Genomic DNA, 22,970 nt, shown 5'->3' with positions numbered 1-22,970 from the left:
CCTTGCTTCGCCGGTGATGGAGGCGGAGGTGTAGCCCCTTTACTATTGCAGTACTCTTTCCGGTGACCAACCTTACCACAAGCAAAACAAAAGTAATGTAGATGTTCGTACTCGATTGTGTAAGTATATTTACCTATGGTGAATCGCGATACTAGGGGTTTTGTGAGATCCACTTCTACACACACCCAAGCATATCTACCCCTGATTGACATGGCTGTATTCAAATCCACTTTCAACGGTCTGCCTATCACCTTAGCTATATGGTAGAGTACCTTTTCATTATAGTATTCGATTAGGAGTTGTGGAAATCTTTCCCAAAGTGCCTTAGCAACCTCTTTGGCTTCAGATGGCTTGAAATCATGTTCCCATCTTCTAACTGTGAGATAATGATCCATGATTATCCAAGGCCCTTCAGTGTAGACTCTGTTGTAGTCGGCCAACATTTCAAATTTGATCAAGAAGAATCCAAGACCCAAATCGGTGGCTTCAAAATCCCCTTGTAATTCCCATAATTTCTTCAATCTGTGAACTAGAAATTTGAAACCTACTGTTTTTCCCAATAGTCGAACTATGAGGCAATCCTTTCATGGTTTACGGATTGATGCAATCAGCCTAGGAGGGAGTTTGATTTTGGGTATTCTTAGGACGAACCCATACTCTTGTTCCTCGTCTGAATCTGCTCCATTGTTCTCTTCGTCAGTGAGGAATTCATCATCAGTGGAGAGGCGATCAAGGTCATTATCAAACACCTTCTCATTATTCTTGGTTGCGGTGAGAGCTTGCTTGAAGGATTTCTTGTTGCTGGCTTCAGGAAGTTTAGTTTCTTCCTCCATCTGTTGTGTTTCAATTTGTGTAGACCTCTCCCCCATCTCTTGATCATCTTGCTCAACTGTGGTACTCTTAATCTTCTTGGTGCTGCGTTCCAGAAGATCCTCCTCCTCCGAGGATCGGTTGGTGACTTTGTTACCGTTGCTAAAGAGAGAGTGAGAGAGAGAGTCCATTGTTTATTCTAAAAGATTTATACTTGGGAAGTTATTAATCTCAAGACCTGCAAGGATTAATTCTCAGTTGTCTAGATATGAAGTGATTTTGGTCATGTTGGGTTGGGCTCGGTAGAAGATACCCTGGATAAGAAAATAAATAAATAAATATATATATATATATATTCTTCACTTTAGCATTGAACGTTTATAATTTTTTTCAATTTATTTTCAAAATAAACTTCTGTCTAATTTTGAGCGGAAAATGCTATGTAGAGTTACATCAACAGTCATGTGACATAAAAATAGATAATTTTTATTTTACCCCCTTAAGTTTTACAATTTTCCCACTTTAGCCCTTAAAATATATATTTTCCCCATTTTGGCTCTTAATGTTTGTAATTTTTCACAATTTAAAAACAAAGTATCATCCAATTTTGGATAAAAAAATGCCACATTGGTAGACATGTTGGATAAAAATAAATTATATTAAAAATTGAAGACCCAAAATCGTTCGTGTTTAGTTGAGTTTTAGAAAAAAATTATTTATGAATAATTAGAAACAAGAGAATCATATGAAAATAAATAGTGTTTTTATTTTTATTTTTTTTAATTTTTTCCACAAACCCAGTTTTTGAAATTTTTTCAAAAAACATATTATGAAAGTACTTACCCAAAAAATAGGTGTTTGGATATGAACAATGATTATAGTACAGGGTTAGGATGATGAAGGAAGGGGAAAGAGAAAAGAGACAGTACAGGTAGGAGTAGAGATGGACGGTGAATGAGTGGTGGAAGTTTAAGGATGAATTCGACGACGAAAAAATAGGAGAGTTAGAATTTGGGTTTTGGGTTTTAAAATTTGACAGAAATTGATCTTCAGAGTAAATTGAGAAAAATTATAAACATTAACAACTAAAACAAGATGAAAAATACTTCAAAGACCAAAAGGAAAAAAATACAACAATGCTAGGTGGCCTGAAATTTTATGATTCGAATGTGTTAAAACGACGTTATTTTAGGTGTAAAATGACATCGACGTCGTTTTAATATATTTGAGCCATTCGAGCCATACAAATTCGGGCCACCAAGCATTTTTCTTTCACTATATATCTAATGGTTATAAAATATAATTATAAATTTATAATTAGTTTAAATTAAAAAAAATTATTATATTTATCGTTATATGATGTAATGAAACTTTTCCGTTATAAATATACAATGAACATAATTACAATATAGTATTACTTAGCATTTTTATTTCTACGCAAAATTAACAGATATTTTATAAAGGGCAATGCTACATCCCCCTAAAATAACCCCCCCTAATCCCCCTAATTTCCATATCAAGTAAAAAAAAAAAAAAAACAGTTGCCCAAAATGAAAATTAGGGGGATTAGGAGGGATTATTTTAGGGCTCCAAATCATTTTCCTTTTATAAAATCCTATGCCGTTATCTAAGCGATACTCCTGACTAATAAGAAATTACAACACCCACTAAGTAGGTCAATTTCCTATCTTTTAAACACCAAGTAAGCAATTTATATGATGATTGGAAGTATTGTATCATTAACCAATTTCTACCAGGTTTGAATGGCATTCCTGACAAGTCCATAACTACATTCAATTGCCTAGTTTAGTAATTGACAAATCGAGTAGTCCACATAAAGGTTGAATGAGTTTCAGGTACTTTGTGTTGGGCCCAAATAATTAAAATATTAAATTAATTACTGATTCCACCAAATCAATAGTCAAAAAGTTCTGTCAATTTGCAATGAATTCACACTGCACCGACTACTTGTTACTCATTAGAAAAGTTATGACCTGTTAGGCTGTGTAAAAAAAAAAAAAAAAAAAGATAAAATACACTGAGCTCTCCTGAAATTAAAAATATATATATATAATAAATTTTATAATTTTGATATAATTATATTAAATTTTCTTAAGATTTTAATTCATATAAAACTTAAATAATTTTCATCAATAATTCATTAATTATATGAATAAAAAATTAATATAATTATTTTTTTATATCAAAAAATATATTTTATCTTGTTTACAAATCAAATTTGTTCAATTATAAAGTAAATCAATATTCGTATTTTTGTGATAATGTTACTTATTTTTTTGTTAAAAAATGTTTAGATAAAAAAATTTGTGACATTACAACAAAAATGTGTAACATTACCACAAAATATCTAACTTCATTTGTAAATCATAAATTGTGATCCAAGAAAAATATGTAATATTTGTCACAAAAATACGTAACATACACCACAAAAATACGTAACAGGATGCATATAACACACTTTTTGAGGAGTGTCTACCATAGAATTTCTCTATATTACATATATATCACCACTGAAAGATTATTTTCTAAAAATACAACATAACATTACTAATTCATATAAATTTACATTAATTTTTTTTACTATTGCATTTTAACTTATTTTATTTAAACTTTTAATCAATTTGATGTGTGCCTATGAGATTAATACATCTGTCAAATAATTGTACTAAATGTATCCACCTCTAAAATAATTTAAAAAATAATATGACACATTTATAAATCTAAAAAAAAACACATCTGATATTGAATTATTACCAAAAAAAAAAAACCCTCTTTTTCATTAACCTCTTGCAGAACCTTTTGCTGGACACATTGTGTGACAAGAAGCAACCCAACGCACATCGATTGAAAGCTGGTACGGGCTTTAGAAACCCATGCAGATATCACTGAATTTCGGCATTCTGATCAGGGCGGCCCTGGGCTAAGGCTGGTGAGGCCTGTGCTTAAGACCCCAAAAATTAGACTAAAAAAAAGGCTCCCAAATTTAGTCTTGCCCTATATTAAAAAACTTAAAATGGCTCAATTCTGTTTAATTAATTTAGGCCATTTTAAAGGGGGCTTCAAAAAATTTATTTGGTCAAATTGATAAAAGGCTCAATTAAAAAATATTTATAAGTTTTAGTTGTTAGTCCAATTAAAAAAATAAAAAATAAAATATATGTATATGTATTCGTCGTTAGCCTAATTTTGTGTGGCCTTTTTTTTTTTATCTCTTTATGGCCCAATTATATGTTTTTTAATATTTTTTTTAAAAAATATTTTACACAAGTTTTATTTATTTATTTTGTAGATACATCTAATTTAGATACGCTTAAAAACTATAATATTTATATTTTTTTTTAAAAATGTTACCAAATACAAAAATATAGAAAAATACGAATTGCAAACTCAGACAATTATTTTTGAAAACTCTAAACCAAACAGAATAATTTTTATTTTTATTTTTTTATAAATATCTACGAAGGCCCGAAAAATTATTTTGGCTTAGGCTCTGAAAACTCAGGCTGGCCCTGATTCTGATATGTTTAGTTCTGTTGTGGCATGCTCAGACCTGAACATAGATGTGCTTTTGGCTTGAGTTTTCTTCATAAAACCCAACCTTGAGCAGTGCATTATTTGGGATCCTAGAACTAGCAAGTAGCTATTTCGTTGTTTTTATCAAACAACTATAGCTTTGTTTTGGGTTCGGTTTGCTTAATTTGTATTTTGATTTAGCAACTCTACTTTGGTTGTTTAAGAATGTTATACTTCAAGAATCTAGTTTGTCTCAAAATAAGGAAAAATGCGTGTCACACTTCGATATATTTTCTTTACATGGATCCCCTAGAAGTGGCACTCATCAAGGATACATTCTCTGATGATTTTGAATTTGATTGGGAAGCAGCAGTGCATTCTAAAACACTTAATCTAATAACCCATGCGAGGTTGTCCTTGAACCTAGAGGTCGGTTGTGGTGAAAACACTTTTCAAGATCAAGTGGATGTCCCAAAGCTAGATCAGATTTTCCCCCTTTCTTGCGCACAAGTTCAAGTGTTGTCCAAGCGTTTTGTAAAGAGGGTAATATCACATCAAGGTAGTGCGTCTAAGTAAATTCAGGCACCTCAACCCAACATCAATATCAACAATGCCAGTGCAATGGAAGTTATTCAATCCTCTCAAAGCAATGATCACATTAAGCGAAAAAGAGAGCATTGCATAGAGAATAATCGGGAAGACCCAAGTCTTTTTCGAGTTCCCTTAAGGCGGTGCTCCTCATTGGTCATTTGATTTGCGAGATATGGTATATTTTTTTGTTTTTTTTTGCTAACCATTGTGCAGATGCTCATAGATGTTGCTGACTGAAGCTTTCTTTACTATTCATGGTGATAGTACCTAGGTTATGCAATTTTTAATCCCTTCTTGTGATGTTGTATTGTGTTAATGTTTTCACTGTGTTGTTCCTTGCCTTCTCCATTAATATATTGATGCATTTCATGCTTTCCTCAAAAAAACAAAAAAACGTGAATGATGTCGTGTCAGTAAGGGGTGTCGGACCTGACACTGACACTAACACGAATACGCCTTCATGCTTCTCAATCACCTACAACATGTTGAAAGCACAACAACAAACAAACACAAAAATTATCATAGCAATAAAAAGACATTTTAGACCATATAGTTGCCAAAAAAGTGTGATGGATGAAGAAAAAGCCATCGCCAATTTAGACAGTACACCTATTAAACAAGAAGAGGAAAAAGCATAATAAATAGCACTCGGTAAATGAAAATCCACTTATCTTTCCACTGACAAATGCAAAGACAAAACCTTGTTTAGAGGAGATCAGCAACGTTTGCCGGCAGCTCCTCAACAACCACATTATAAAGCCTCTGAATGTCAGCCAGCATCCTACTGTCATCACTCGTTAGGAAGTTGATGGCAACACCCTTCCTCCCAAACCGTCCACTACGTCCGATACGGTGGAGAGAGTTATCGGGCTGAGTAGGGAGATCATAGTTTATAACAAGAGAGACTTGCTGCACATCAATGCCTCGGGCCAAGATATCAGTGGTTATGAGGACACGAGAGGAACCGGAACGGAATTCACGCATTACAATGTCTCTCGTATTCTGGTCCATGTCTCCATGGGTGCCGAAAAATGTGTGGTCTCGGCTCCGCATCTTGTCGATTAGCCAGTCAACCTTGCGACATTTGTTGACGAAGATGATACTCTGGGTGATGGCCATGGTTTCACAGAGATTACAGAGTGCCTCGAATTTCCATTCTTCCTTGTCAACGTTGACATAAAACTGCTTTATACCTTCTAGGGTGAGCTCATCGCATTTCACGAGAATCCTGACTGGTTTGTTCATAAACTTCCTTGTGATCTCAAGGGCTTTGGGAGGCATTGTAACTGAGAATAAACCAACCTGAACTTTTGAAGGGAGGAGCTGGAATATATCATAGATCTGGCAGAAATGCATTCACCATTAGTATATCAATAAATAAATCATTGATTAAAAATAAATTAGGAATTTAAATGTTGGTTAGATTGAAGAAAATAACAATCTTCCTAAATTCCTAGATCTTCCACGACAAAAATGCAAGAATTTAGGTGTTTGAAATTATTGAAGAAAAAAAACCTCAAACAAACAGAATAGTTCTAATTTCACCCACTGAAACCATGATGCTCGTTAACATTGGACGATAAACATAGCAGAAATAAAAACACAATTCTATGCAAATCCAGATCACCAACACACCGAATAGATACAGACCAAGAACTTGATACCAATTGGAATCAACCAAAAGGGTAAGAGTTGTAAGAAGAAAATGTTCTTTTCAACAAACCAAAGGCTGATTATATTCAAAAACATACTCGTATTTTTAAATGCAAATACAGGACTCCTTATATAGGTTTTTCCATCACATAATTGTAGACAATATTTATTGCCCTCCCGAAAATGGGATAAGACTACGTATATCTTGACCTCCCAGACCCACATTAGCGGGAGCCTCATGCACTGAGTCACCATTTTTTTATTTGTCTACTACTTTTAGACCAATACTTTGAATGCACATTTAACCCTTTACAGGACTAGTACATGATTAACAACATACACAAACAATACTATATAATAATAGGCTATATCTAATATCAATGGCAAATAAAACTTTGACTAGAAATTAATAAGACATTTGGAAATATAGATAAAATGCCGCGTGTCACCCATATAGTTGCCAAATATACTTGCCCCATTATGTTCCTGCATCAACCCCTCTTCCCTACTTTACTAAACCCACTATCTGTTCAACCATCTTCCTGGCCCAGTTCACCTTTTAATTGAACCAAACAAATCCTCCTGCAGGTACATAATAAGCACTTGTTTCTACACACATTTGTATAGGACAACATCACACTACAAAAAATTGAAGTTCAAGCACTTAATCTACAATAGAAATGCAAAAGGCACTAATATAGGGTTAAAGAAGGACCTGATCCTTGAAACCATGAGAAAGCAATTCATCTGCGTCGTCTAGTACAAACATCTTAATGTAATCAGGACGAAGTGACTGTCTCTTCAGCATATCAAACACACGCCCAACAGTGCCAACAACAACATGAACCCCACTCGATAGAACGCGCTTGTCTTCACGAACACTGGTTCCACCCACACAAGCATGTACCTTCACGCCAAGAAACTCTCCAAGTGCTCGCATAACCTTCTCAATCTGTTGAGCAAGCACACAAGTAGGTGCCAAAACCAAGGCCTGGCATTCAACTAAACCATAGTCAAGCTGTTGAAGGATACCGGAGCAAAAAGTTGCTGTCTTTCCAGTTCCAGACTGAGCCTGTTGAATTACATCCAAACCTTTGATGAAGGGAACAATTCCCCTTTGCTGAATTGCTGAGGGTTTTTCAAAACCTACATAGGAAACATCCGACCGTCAATCAGACAAGATCGTGGTTAAGGGTATCAAATTCATTGGTAATGTTCAATTGGGACAGGATGCTAAGGACGAAGCTGTGGTCCACCACGTGTTGTTTTTTGTCATCAGTGATAATAGTCCGTCAGACTCCGTCCCTACACCTGACAAGATATTTGTTGGAGTTGGCGAGGGTAATCCTGAGACCTGGATTGTTGATCCTGACCAGTCTGACCGTTTTCGGATGCTAAAGAAAATGAGATTCAAGCTCGTTGGTGGCAAGGACAAAGAGTACGTTCGTCACGGGATAGAAGTTGTAGACCGGTTCTTCCCAGTTGATGTTTGGACGGACTACAAAGATACGCTGTTGGGAAATGTTGGAAGCATTTAAAAGGGTGCCATATATTTAGTGGCTGCTACTGTTAGTGGAAAGGAATGCAAAATTACTTTAAGGAGTCAAATGTACTTTAAAACTGTTTAGAATTGTAATTTGATGTATTTTTATTTTTAATGTTCAGGTTAATGGAGGTGGACGATATAAAAACTGGGGTTGTTGAAGGTGTTTCGGCAAGTGATTTCAGTTGTATTGAACTTGCGTTGCCTAATTTATTTTCTCAATTGAGGTTAAGATACAAACAAAAAAGTATTAAGGTTGATAAAATATTGATAAAATATTCCCCCTTTGCGCACCCAATGCTAGTGGGTTGGTCAGAGTAAATGTTTATGATTGGAGGTTAGACGGTAATGATAGTTTGCAGGCATGGTTTATTTTCCCAGTAGATTGTCAATGCGAGTTAGTCTATTATGGGAATGGTTATTGTTCAATTAACGACAAACAGGTGCCATGGATGGTGAAGTATCAACTTGAAAATTCCAATATTAAAAGGGGGGTTACGTATTGTAAAATGAAGGGGTATCTGAAGTATTCTACAAGTGACATGCCAGAAGATTCGCAAATGAGGCCCCCTCTATTGTTGTGTTATCTAAAAAATATACTAATGATAATGTTGATGTCTGGCATTGTCCTCCAACGAAGGCCATTCCGATTCTGACACGAACTAAGTCTGTTGGTTTACCGGAGAGGCGAAGAGATTTGTTGTTAGGAGGTTTTGGGGAAAGTGGTTCAGTCATTCATGAACGCAGAGGTCGTCTGAGTTTGTCAGAGATTGATGTACGCAGAGGTGGTGATGAATCTAGTGATGTTGATCCTGGTCCGTCGATTTCAGAGGTTGGTGAACGCAAAGAGGAAGTTGATCGTAGAGGATCAGTTGTTATGGATGCAGCAGAATTTTCTAATGTTTTACGAAATGTAATCATCAGTGTAAAAAATAGTGATGTGACTCAAGATGTAATTGTGGATGATAAGGGAAATGTAGTAAGTAAATAAAACTTTGAGCGGTTTCATAAATAAAATTAATAAAATTTTTCATTAATCATAACAGTGGTCACATTAACATCAAACCATTCTCTCATTAATGGGGACATTGCATCTAACCAACTACTGTCCCCATTTGTTAATAAAATACAAGGAATTCCTCCTCTAATAGTGAGATCTGGTTGGAACTTAACAAATACATGGAAATCTCTCTGGCAGCATACTAAATTCTTCATTAATTCGGTAGGGACTGTCGAGTATTTGATGTCGTCTATGACGTTGTAGACGGCGCCTTGGTCGTAGTCCTTGAAGCTTATTCTGCCGGAGAAGTAATTGTGTCGTCCGAGGCTTCTGGCCCAGGCGGTTTTGCCTGTTCTTGAGGGTCCTTCGAGGTAGAGAGAGATTGGGCGGATGGGCCTCTGCTCTGGTTCCTGTTATCAGAGGAGGAAGAGAGTTCTTCGTCAGTATATAAATTGTTTATATTATTTTTGTGTATCCCTAATCTAAGGAAATCGTCTTCCCTCCAAACGGAGAGACAGCAATTTTGACATAACTCGTACTGAATGCAATTTCGACTTACAAACAAAATATTATTTTCTGCCCATTTTTTTACTTCTTCATTTAAAAAAGGAAATGAATTAAAGGGGCTAGTATATGGGGGCTTCTCTCTTTTGTAATGATCCCTGGAAAATGTTTTTAATTGGGGGTATTTTGTGACGTAATCGGTGGGACATCTTTCTTTGCAGAGAGCAAAGAATTGTTCCTCCGTTTCTGCTTCGCCAAGTATTTCCTTCCAGAGTTCGTCTCTGTTTTTCGAAGGACTTCTCCCCTTAGATGAAAATTCTCCCCATTCGACGAACTCGCCCCCTTTCTGTATATACTGTCGACTTGCTGTTGGCGAGTGGAGTTTTTCTATATTTGGATGGTAGATCCTCCCATTGGTTCCACTGAGATCGAAAAATCTCGGGTTGGAGGTTTGGATCTTCTTCGTGCATTGGACCATGGCATGAAGGTGTGGGTTTCCATCTTCATGGAGCTCCCTTGCGACAAGTATGTAGTATGGTTGACAGGCTAGTTGGAGGAGAGACTGGAGGAGTTCTAAGAGTTGTTCTTTTGGGCATGGGCATTGTGGGTAGGTGAGGAAGACATTCTTGGCATAAAAACGGAAAGAGGCTTGGCGAGGCATTATTTAGCTTATTTAGTGATTAACACTTAACTTACACTGGTGTAAATGTTGTTAGTCGAGGCTTTATATAGGGGGAGGTCACACCATCTGGGGGGGGGCGCTATATATAATATTACTAGCGCCCCCCTGTTGAAATTGTACCCGATAGGCAACTTCATCCGTCCATGGACGTACGGATGGTGACGTGTAAGGTGGAGATTAAATCCGTACTCACACCAAATAGTAATCACTATTTGGTGTGAGTGGTGTGAGTAGACGTGGCCGGATCCTGTCCACCCACGTGTCACGATCGTGGTGGTTTTGCTTGGAGATAAAGCAAAGGTGCACAGAATTCCGCATGAATGAACAGTAATGGGCGGGAATTCAAATTTTAAATTCCGAATCTTCGTATTTACAGCTGTCTATATATCTGGGTCCAGCCTCAGATATTTGTCGGTGGAGAGAGATATGCGAGATATGCTTTTGCAGTTGGAGAGTTATTACACTGAGGTGATTTTCTGGTACGTTGTTCTTTTGGGCATGGGCATTGTGGGTAGGTGAGGAAGACATTCTTGACATAAAAACGGAAAGAGGCTTGGCGAGGCATTATTTAGCTTATTTAATGATTAACACTTAACTTACACTGGTGTGAATGTTGTTAGTCGAGGCTTTATATAGGGGGAGGTCACACCATCTGGGGGGGGCGCTATATATAATATTACTAGCGCCCCCCCTGTTGAAATTGTACCCGATAGGCAATTTCATCCGTCGATGGACGTACGGATGGTGACGTGTAAGGTGGAGATTAAATCCGTACTCACACCAAATAGTAATCACTATTTGGTGTGAGTGGTGTGAGTAGACGTGGCCGGATCCTGTCCACCCACGTGTCACGATCGTGGTGGTTTTGCTTGGAGATAAAGCAAAGGTGCACAGAATTCCGCGTGAATGAAAATTGTCAAAATAGCATCAGCCATATGAGGCAAAGCAGAAAAGGCAACACTTCTTAATGCATCACCGTACAATATTTCATGATTCCCTAACCATTCGAAGTACAATTAAAACATGTAGAAGCAAGAAGCAACCTCTACCAATAAATCAGCTATTAGTCCAATTGAACATTAAAATTGGAAATTGAAAAAAGCAGCTTGAAAATTGGGGAGCCATCAACCAAAACTTTTAAGCAAAGCCACATCCTATGTGAAGCCTAAAAAAAATAAATAAATAAAGGAAACATAATTATGTCTACCGCATGCATAAATGCCCCGCAGAAGGTTCTCTTGCAAACCCATAGAGTCAAAACTATCATAAACCTCATCATATGATGTAAAGAAATCTTGCCCATTAGCTGAAAGCCTATATCATAAACCAAGAGAGATGATTAGCATTGCCAATAGAAACCCATATGAGACTTTTAAGTTGATGTCTAGAAAACAAGTACAATGATTATAAACAAATTAAACCTCACACATGCAACCAACAGTCAACCAACAAATAGCTGAAGAGCAAGAAAAATAATATTAAAAAAAGAGTCCTTACAACTCATTCATTTTGGTATCATACTGACGACCATCAAATTGTGATCCTTCTGGTGCTAGACCTGCCATGACCGCAAAGAGTTCAACAATCAATCAAAAGCAAAAGATGAACAACTCCACAAGGACCGCAACCATCATTATACCCAAAAACTGTAATCATAACTAGACCCGTTCCCATTGTATAACTTTTAATCATGTCACTAGATACACAATGCCAGCAGATCAGAGCAAGGATCCTCTAGAGTTTTTTTTCCCTAAAGTTTCCTAAAGTGGTGCATTGTGTGGTTGAGATTTAATGACAAGTCACATCAATTTTTCAGTATTAAATCTCAACCACACAATACACCACTCTAGGAAACTTTAGGAAAAAAACACTCTAGAGGATCCTTGGTGAGCAGATCAGGCTTTTGTAGTTCCAACACACAGCAGATAACATCACAAAATGTGTTGAAACTACAAAAGAATTCTATATAAGCATTTAACTAATAACTCATCCGTTCGCCAACACCCAATTGAATAAACCAAACCATCAGTTCAATTTGTTATTTTCTGTTGACTTTAAATTCTCTTTTCATAATTTAATAAACTAAACCGCCATTCTTATTAAAAGCTAAGAACTTTGTTCTGATTATTACGTAAAAGTACCAAAAACATCAAAACCCACTCCTGCACACATAATCTTTGCTCACATTGTAAAAATCAGAGCCAAACATCTTCAGAATATCAATTCTATGCATTAAAAATTAACTTACATACAAATGGTCTAGTTTCCATTGCATGGTAAGCCTAAGAATGATTAATAAAAACAATTTTATTACACTAACACACAAACTCCATACAATGAATTGATTGGCCATATCAGCCCCAATGCACATACCATTCTCATTACATGCTATGTACTTTGCTTTCTAGTTGAAATCAATTGTTTATAAAAGTACCAAAAATGCTCCTTCACACACAATACAGCCTCAGATCGTAAAAATCAAAGCAAAACATCTTAAGAAAAGCAATTCTATGCATTAAAAATTTATTATTGCATGGTAAGCCTAAGAATCATTAAACAAAAACTTTATTTACACTAAACACACAAAACAATGAATTAAATGGGCATATCAACCTGAAAAACTAAGACGCATGCCACCATTCTCATTAAAAGCCAAGTACTTTGTTTTCTAGTTAAGCTCAATTGTTTTGTAAAAGTACCGGAAACATCAAAGCCCGCTCCTTGACACACAATCCAGGCTCGGATTGTAAAAATCAAAGCAAAACTCTTAAGAACAGCAATTCAATGAATTAAAAACTAATTCACATACAAGTGATGTAGTTTCGGTTGCATGGTAAGCCTAAGAATGATAGTTTAAAATAATTTTTAAAAAAAAATTATAAAAAAAAAACAACTTTATTACACTAAACACACAAAACATTGAATTAGTAGGACGACAATTCTACGCATTAAAAATTAATTTAAACCCAAGTGATCAAGTTTCAGTTGCACAATAAGCCTAATAATGATTAAAAAAGCACAACTTTATCACACTAAACACACAAAACATTGAATTAATTAGACATAAAAATACAAATACACCACGAATAGTAACAACTACTCAATGCAACGCAACAGAAGAGACTAATAAGAATACCTGAGTACCTGAGTATTGGATCGATGAGAACGAAATAGAGAATACCTGAGTACGACGAAGAAGAAGAAGAAAGAGCAGTTGTTGATGATCGGTGAAGAGACAGAGAGAGAGAGAGAGTTTTGGAGAGTGAGAAGTGAAGGGACTGATGAGAGAGAATGTGGCGTTCGAGTTCGAGGTATTTCCATACTCTAATAAGCCCTCGTTTGGCCTAAGCTAAATGGGATTTTTTTTTTTTTTTTTTTTTGACTAAAATAGTCATAAAATAAATAAAATAAATTTTTTTAATTTAATAAGATAAAATATCATATTTAAATTATACCCTCTAGGGTGAGCTCATCGCGTTTCACGAGAATCCTGACTGGTTTGTTCATAAACTTCCTTGTGATCTCAAGGCCTTGGGGAGGCATTGTAACTGAGGATAAACCAACCTGAACTTTTGAAGGGAGGAGCTGGAATATATCATAGATCTGGCAGAAATGAATTCACCATTAGTATATCAATAAATAAATCATTGATTAAAAATAAATTAGAAATTTAAATGTTGATTAGATTGAAGAAAATAACAATCTTCCTAAATTCCTAGATCTTCCACGACAAAAATGCAAGAATTTAGGAGTTTGAAATTATTGAAGAAAAAAAACCTCAAACAAACAGAATAGTTCTAATTTCACCCACTGAAACGATGATGCTCGTAAACGTTGGATGATAAACATAGCAGAAATGAAAACACAACTCTATGTAAATCCAGATCACCAACACACCGAATAGATACAGACCAAGAACTTGATACCAATTGGAATCCACCAAAAGGGTAAGAGTTGTAAGAAGAAAATCTTATTTTCAATAAGCCAAAGGCTGATTATATTCAAAAACATACTCGTGTTTTTAAATGCAAATACAGGACTCCTTATATAGGTTTTTCCATCACATAATTGTAGACAATATTTATTGCCCTCCCGAAAATGGGATAAGACTACGTATATCTTGACCTCCCAGACCCACATTAGCGGGAGCCTCATGCACTGAGTCACCATTTTTTTATTTGTCTACTACTTTTAGACCAATACTTTGAATGCACATTTAACCCTTTACAGGACTGTACATGATTAACAACATACACCAACAATACTATATAATAATAGGCTATATCTAATATCAATGGCAAATAAAACTTTGACTAGAAATTAATAAGACATTTGGAAATATAGATAAAATGCCGCGTGTCACCCATATAGTTGCCAAATATACTTGCCCCATTATGTTCCGGCAACAACCCCTCTTCCCTACTTTACTAAACCCGCTATCTGTTCAACCATCTTCCTGCCCCAGTTCACCTTTTAATTGAACCAAACAAATCCTCCTGCAGGTATATAATAAGCACTTGTTTCTACACACATTTGTATAGGACAACATCACACTACAAAAAATTGAAGTTCAAGTACTTAATCTACAATAGAAATGCAAAAGGCACTAATATAGGGTTAAAGAAGGACCTGATCCTTGAAACCACGAGAAAGCAATTCATCTGCGTCGTCTAGTACAAACATCTTAATGTAATCAGGACGAAGTGACTGTCTCTTCAGCATATCAAACACACGCCCAACAGTGCCAACAACAACATGAACCCCACCCAATAGAATGCGCTTGTCTTCACGAACACTGGTTCCACCCACACAAGCATGTACCTTCACGCCAAGAAACTCTCCAAGTGCTCGCATAACCTTCTCAATCTGTTGAGCAAGCACACAAGTAGGTGCCAAAACCAAGGCCTGGCATTCAACTAAACCATAGTCAAGCTGTTGAAGGATACCGGAGCAAAAAGTTGCTGTCTTTCCAGTTCCAGACTGAGCCTGTTGAATTACATCCAAACCTTTGATGAAGGGAACAATTCCCCTTTGCTGAATTGCTGAGGGTTTTTCAAAACCTACATAGGAAACATCCAATTGTCAAAATATCATCAGCCATATGAGGCAAAGCAGAAACGGCAACACTTCTTAATGCATCATCGTACAATATTTCATGATTCCCTAACCATTCGAAGTACAATTAAAACATGTAGAAGCAAGAAGCAACCTCTACCAATAAATCAGCTATTAGTCCAATTGAACATTAAAATTGGAAATTGAAAAAAGCAGCTTGAAAATTGGGGAGCCATCAAATGGACAAGGAAACCAAAACTTTTAAGCAAAGCCACATCCTATGTGAAGCCTGTAAAAAATAAATAAATAAATAAAGGAAACATAATTATGTCTACCGCATGCATAAATGCCCCGCAGAAGGTTCTCTTGCAAACCCATAGAGTCAAAACTATCATAAACCTCATCATATGATGTAAAGAAATCTTGCCCATTAGCTGAAAGCCTATATCATAAACCAAGAGAGATGATTAGCATTGCGAATAGAAACCCATATGAGACTTTTAAGTTGATGTCTAGAAAACAAATACAATGATTATAAACAAATTAAACCTCACACATGCAACCAACAGTCAACCAACAAATAGCTGAAGAGCAAGAAAAATAATATTAAAAAAAAAGTCCTTACAACTCATTCATTTTGGTATCATACTGACGACCATCAAATTGTGATCCTTCTGGTGCTAGACCTGCCATGACCGCAAAGAGTTCAACAATCAATCAAAAGCAAAAGATGAACAACTCCACAAGGACCGCAACCATCATTATACCCAAAAACTGTAATCATAACTAGACCCGTTCCCATTGTACAACTTTTAATCATGTCACTAGATACACAATGCCAGCAGATCAGGCTTTTGTAGTTCCAACACACAGTAGATAACAACACAAAATGTGTTGAAACTACAAAAGAATTCCATATGAACATTTAACTAATAACTCATCCGTTCGCCAACACCCAATTGAATAAACCAAACCATCAGTTCAATTTGTTATTTTCTGTTGACTTTAAATTCTCTTTTCATAATTTAATAAACTAAACCACCATTCTTATTAAAAGCTAAGAACGTTGTTCTGATTATTACGTAAAAGCTAAGTTACACGGATGCGGGTACGGGTGTCGGGTGCGGGTGCGTATCTAAGGGTCGGACACTTCAAAATTAAAAATTAAGGATACGTGGATATGTATCCAAATTTGGATACGGGTACGGGGATACGTTAAATAGTTCTTAAAAAAATATATATATTTATTATCACGCAAACACGGGACACGACAATTTCTAAAAAATGGGAATACTGATACAACAGGGGACACGTCAAATTTTTTAATTTTTTTATAAATATTTTTATTTTAATATACATTAATTATTTTATTTATTTATTATATTTTTTAAATAATATGTTCCAATTAATTTTTTTATTTTATTTTACATACATATATTTATTTTTTTAATTAATATATATAAGTATATATTATCTTATAAATATATTATATGTTATATAATAATTATTATATAATATATAATAATAATAGTTATTATTATAATAGTTATTATTATATATTATTCAGTTCTTTTACTATTACTATTATTATATATAAACTATTATTATTATTATGTATAGATAGATACGAAGGAATCAAGAGAGGAACGACAGAGAGAGGGAGAGAAAAGGGAAGCCATAGATCGCGATCGCGAGGGATAGAGAGAAGGCGAGAGAGAGAGAGAGGCTTTTTGAAGTCGTTTGTGGTGGTCGGCTGTTCGATCGACTGACGGAGCTTCGATCTTCGACTGGATCGACCGGATGGAGCTTCGACTGGATCATTCGACCAGGTTATCTCTTATCTCTTACTCTCACCTCTTTCATTTCTGTTGCTGTGAGCCGTGTCCGATAGAGAATAGACAAATCCGACACAGATCCCACACTCGCACCCGTGTCGTGTCGTGTCGACACGGGCACTTCGCCCCAAAGTGGCGAGTCCATGTAACACAGCGTAAAAGTACCAAAAACATCAAAACCCACTCCTGCACACATAATCTTTGCTCACATTGTAAAAATCAGAGCCAAACATCTTCAGAATATCAATTCTATGCATTAAAAATTAACTTACATACAAACGGTCTAGTTTCCATTGCATGGTAAGCCTAAGAATGATTAATAAAAACAACTTTATTACACTAACACACAAACTCCATACAATGAATTGATTGGCCATATCAGCCCCAATGCACATACCATTCTCATTACATGCTAAGTACTTTGCTTTCTAGTTGAAATCAATTGTTTATAAAAGTACCAAAAATGCTCCTTCACACACAATACAGTCTCAGATCGTAAAAATCAAAGCAAAACATCTTAAGAAAAGCAATTCTATGCATTAAAAATTTATTATTGCAGGGTAAGCCTAAGAATCATTAAACAAAAAATTTATTTACACTAAACACACAAAACAATGAATTAAATGGGCATATCAACCTGAAAAACTAAGACGCATGCCACCATTCTCATTAAAAGCCAAGTACTTTGTTTTCTAGTTAAGTCCAATTGTTTTGTAAAAGTACCGGAAACATCAAAACCCACTCCTTGACACACAATCCAGGCTCGGATTGTAAAAATCAAAGTAAAACATCTTAAGAACAGCAATTCAATGAATTAAAAACTAATTCACATACAAGTGATGTAGTTTCGGTTGCATGGTAAGCCTAAGAATGATAGTTTAAAATAATTTTTTTAAAAAAAATTATAAAAAAAAAACAACTTTATTACACTAAACACACAAAACATTGAATTAGTAGGACGACAATTCTACGCATTAAAAATTAATTTAAACCCAAGTGATCAAGTTTCAGTTGCACAATAAGCCTAATAATGATTAAAAAAGCACAACTTTATCACACTAAACACACAAAACATTGAATTAATTAGACATAAAAATACAAATACACCACGAATAGTAACAACTACTCGATGCAACGCAACAGAAGAGACTAATAAGCCATTGTAGATCACAGAAACAATAGGAAAATTTAACAAAAACACAAAAATAAGAAAAATCAAATATACAATCAATTTATACACACAATCAAAAATAATTAGTATTGGATCGATGAGAACGAAATAGAGAATACCTGAGTACGACGAAGAAGAAGAAGAAAGAGCAGTTGTTGATGATCGGTGAAGAGACAGAGAGAGAGAGAGAGTTTTGGAGAGTGAGAAGTGAAGGGACTGATGAGAGAGAATGTGGCGTTCGAGTTCGAGGTATTTCCATACTCCAATAAGCCCTCGTTTGGCCTAAGCTAAATGGGATATTTTATTTTATTTTATTTTTTTTTTGACTAAAATAGTCATAAAATAAATAAAATAAATTTTTTTAATTTAATAAGATAAAATATCATATTTAAATTATACCCTCTAGGGTGAGCTCATCGCGTTTCACGAGAATCCTGACTGGTTTGTTCATAAACTTCCTTGTGATCTCAAGGCCTTTGGGAGGCATTGTAACTGAGGATAAACCAACCTGAACTTTTGAAGGGAGGAGCTGGAATATATCATAGATCTGGCAGAAATGAATTCACCATTAGTATATCAATAAATAAATCATTGATTAAAAATAAATTAGGAATTTAAATGTTGATTAGATTGAAGAAAATAACAATCTTCCTAAATTCCTAGATCTTCCACGACAAAAATGCAAGAATTTAGGAGTTTGAAATTATTGAAGAAAAAAAACCTCAAACAAACAGAATAGTTCTAATTTCACCCACTGAAACAATGATGCTCGTAAACGTTGGATGATAAACATAGCAGAAATGAAAACACAATTCTATGTAAATCCAGATCACCAACACACCGAATAGATACAGACCAAGAACTTGATACCAATTGGAATCCACCAAAAGGGTAAGAGTTGTAAGAAGCAAATCTTCTTTTCAACAAGCCAAAGGCTGGTTATATTCAAAAACATACTCGTGTTTTTAAATGCAAATACAGGACTCCTTATATAGGTTTTTCCATCACATAATTGTAGACAATATTTATTGCCCTCCCGAAAATGGGATAAGACTACGTATATCTTGACCTCCCAGACCCACATTAACGAGAGCCTAATGCACTGAGTCACCTTTTTTTTATTTGTCTACTACTTTTAGACCAATACTTTGAATGCACATTTAACCCTTTACATGACTAGTACATGATTAACAACATACACAAACAATACTATATAATAATAGGCTATATCTAATATCAATGGCAAATAAAACTTCGACTAGAAATTAATAAGACATTTGGAAATATAGATAAAATGCCGCGTGTCACCCATATAGTTGCCAAATATACTTGCCCCATTATGTTCCTGCATCAACCCCTCTTCCCTACTTTACTAAACCCACTATCTGTTCAACCATCTTCCTGGCCCAGTTCACCTTTTAATTGAACCAAACAAATCCTCCTGCAGGTATATAATAAGCACTTGTTTCTACACACATTTGTATAGGACAACATCACACTACAAAAAATTGAAGTTCAAGTACTTAATCTACAAAAGAAATGCAAAAGGCACTAATATAGGGTTAAAGAAGGACCTGATCCTTGAAACCACAAGAAAGCAATTCATCTGCGTCGTCTAGTACAAACATCTTAATGTAATCAGGACGAAGTGACCGTCTCTTCAGCATATCAAACACACGCCCAACAGTGCCAACAACAACATGAACCCCACTCAACAGAATGTGCTTGTCTTCACGAACACTGGTTCCACCCACACAAGCATGTACCTTCACGCCAAGAAATTCTCCAAGTGCTCGCATAACCTTCTCAATCTGTTGAGCAAGCACACGAGTAGGTGCCAAAACCAAGGCCTGGCATTCAACTAAACCATAGTCAAGCTGTTGAAGGATACCGGAGCAAAAAGTTGCTGTCTTTCCGGTTCCAGACTGAGCCTGTTGAATTACATCCAAACCTTTGATGAAGGGAACAATTCCCCTTTGCTGAATTGCTGAGGGTTTTTCAAAACCTACATAGGAAACATCTAATTGTCAAAATATCATCAGCCATATGAGGCAAAGCAGAAAATGCAACACTTTTTAACGCATCACCGTACAATATTTCATAATTCCCTAACCATTCGAAGTACAATTAAAACATGTAGAAGCAAGAAGCGACCTCTACCAATAAATCAGCTATTAGTCCAATTGAACATTAAAATTGGAAATTGAAAAAAGCAGCTTGAAAATTGGGGAGCCATCAAATGGACAAGGAAACCAAAACTTTTAAGCAAAGCCACATCCTATGTGAAGCCTATAAAAAATAAATAAATAAATAAAGGAAACATAATTATGTCTACCGCATGCATAAATGCCCCGCAGAAGGTTCTCTTGCAAACCCATAGAGTCAAAACTATCATAAACCTCATCATATGATGTAAAGAAATCTTGCCCATCAGCTGAAAGTCTGTATCATAAAACAAGAGAGATGATTAGCATTGCCAATAGAAACCCATATGAGACTTTTAAGTTGATGTCTAGAAAACAAATACAATGATTATAAACAAATTAAACCTCACACATGCAACCAACAGTCAACCAACAAATAGCTGAAGAGCAAGAAAAATAATATTAAAAAAAAAGTCCTTACAACTCATTCATTTTGGTATCATACTAACGACCATCAAATTGTGATCCTTGGTGCTAGACCTGCCATGACCGCAAAGAGTTCAACAATCAATCAAAAGCAAAAGATGAACAACCATCATTATACCCAAAAACTGTAATCATAACTAGACCCGTTCCCATTGTATAACTTTTAATCATGTCACTAGATACACAATGCCAGCAGATCAGGCTTTTGTAGTTCCAACACACAGTAGATAACAACACAAAATGTGTTGAAACTACAAAAGAATTCTATATAAACATTTAACTAATAACTCATCCGTTCGCCAACACCCAATTGAATAAACCAAACCATCAGTTCAATTTGTTATTTTCTGTTGACTTTAAATTCTCTTTTCATAATTTAATAAACTAAACCACCATTCTTATTAAAAGCTAAGAACGTTGTACTGATTATTACGTAAAATTACCAAAAACATCAAAACCCACTCCTGCACACATAATCTTTGCTCACATTGTAAAAATCAGAGCCAAACATCTTCAGAATATCAATTCTATGCATTAAAAATTAACTTACATACAAATGGTCTAGTTTCCATTGCATGGTAAGCCTAAGAATGATTAATAAAAACAACTTTATTACACTAACACACAAACTCCATACAATGAATTGATTGGCCATATCAGCCCCAATGCACATACCATTCTCATTACATGCTAAGTACTTTGCTTTCTAGTTGAAATCAATTGTTTATAAAAGTACCAAAAATGCTACTTCACACACAATACAGCCTCAGATCGTAAAAATCAAAGCAAAACATCTTAAGAAAAGCAATTCTATGCATTAAAAATTTATTATTGCAGGGTAAGCCTAAGAATCATTAAACAAAAACTTTATTTACACTAAACACACAAAACAATGAATTAAATGGGCATATCAACCTGAAAAACTAAGACGCATGCCACCATTCTCATTAAAAGCCAAGTACTTTGTTTTCTAGTTAAGCTCAATTGTTTTGTAAAAGTACCGGAAACATCAAAACCCGCTCTTTGACACACAATCCAGGCTCGGATTGTAAAAATCAAAGCAAAACATCTTAAGAACAGCAATTCTATGAATTAAAAACTAATTCACATACAAGTGATGTAGTTTCGGTTGCATGGTCAGCCTAAGAATGATAGTTTAAAATAATTTTAAAAAAAAAAATTAAAAAAAAAAAAAAAAAAACTTTATTACACTAAACACACAAAACATTGAATTAGTAGGACAACAATTCTACGGATTAAAAATTAATTTAAACCCAAGTGATCAAGTTTCAGTTGCACAATAAGCCTGATAATGATTAAAAAAACACAATTTTATCACACTAAACACACAAAACATTGAATTAATTGGACATAAAAATACAAATACACCACGAACAGTAACAACTACTCGATGCAACGCAACAGAAGAGACTAATAAGCCATTGTAGATCACAGAAACAATAGGAGAATTTAACAAAAACACAAAAATAATAAAAATCAAATATACAATCAATATATACACACGATCAAAAATAATTAGTATTGGATCGATGAGAACGAAACATCGAATACCTGAGTACGACGAAGACGAAGACGAAGACGAAGACGAAAGAGCAGTTGTTGATGATCGGTGAAGAGAGAGAGAGAGAGAGTTTTGGACAGTGAGAAGTGAAGGGACTTATGAGAGAGTGCCGTTTTAGCAACACAGTCAAGACGCAGCTTTTTGTTGGCCAAGACCAAAACGCCAAACAGGGCCAAGACGCTGAAATTCCTATTTGGGAAGACCAAAAACGCAACACCCAAATTTACTGAACTACCCTCTGAAAAATTTTAATTTATTAACTGAAAAATAAAAAATAAAGATATTTTAGTTATTTTGAAATGACGTGATATTTTAAAAAATATTAAATCAAAATTAAAAAAAAGTCAACTTTTTATCAACTTTCCAAATCACTTCTGAAA

At 35.1% G+C, this 22,970-nt stretch overlaps 1 protein-coding gene across 4 annotated transcripts; it reads right to left on the bottom strand.

Annotated features, from left to right (window-relative positions):
- Nucleotides 1-5,441: 5,441 nt before the first annotated feature.
- LOC114276620 (eukaryotic initiation factor 4A-15) lies at nucleotides 5,442-22,813 on the bottom strand. 4 transcript variants are annotated; one of them, XM_082902794.1, is made up of 13 exons: nucleotides 22,581-22,813; nucleotides 21,004-21,062; nucleotides 20,714-20,820; nucleotides 19,953-20,383; nucleotides 18,778-18,925; nucleotides 15,998-16,058; nucleotides 15,708-15,814; nucleotides 14,947-15,377; nucleotides 13,773-13,920; nucleotides 11,815-11,875; nucleotides 11,525-11,631; nucleotides 7,304-7,734; nucleotides 5,442-6,276 (listed from the first exon to the last, which is right to left on the bottom strand). In XM_082902794.1, exons 2-13 carry the CDS (start codon nucleotides 21,012-21,014, stop codon nucleotides 5,641-5,643), a joined length of 2,679 nt encoding a protein of 892 aa, XP_082758920.1. In that variant the 5' UTR covers nucleotides 21,015-21,062; nucleotides 22,581-22,813; the 3' UTR covers nucleotides 5,442-5,640. The 4 variants fall into 4 exon arrangements, with proteins under 4 accessions (XP_082758920.1, XP_082758919.1, XP_082758918.1 ...); XM_082902793.1 differs by having other exon boundaries at nucleotides 11,815-11,886; nucleotides 13,775-13,920; XM_082902792.1 differs by having other exon boundaries at nucleotides 11,815-11,886; nucleotides 13,775-13,920; nucleotides 15,998-16,069; nucleotides 18,780-18,925.
- Nucleotides 22,814-22,970: the final 157 nt, after the last annotated feature.

Source organism: Camellia sinensis, chromosome 13, assembly GCF_055761805.1.
Source record: "Camellia sinensis isolate YWXY chromosome 13, ASM5576180v1, whole genome shotgun sequence".
Taxonomy (NCBI): Eukaryota; Viridiplantae; Streptophyta; class Magnoliopsida; order Ericales; family Theaceae; genus Camellia; species Camellia sinensis.
The sequence above is the reverse complement of the archived record's forward strand: the minus strand, read 5'-3'. Positions and strand labels throughout refer to the sequence as shown.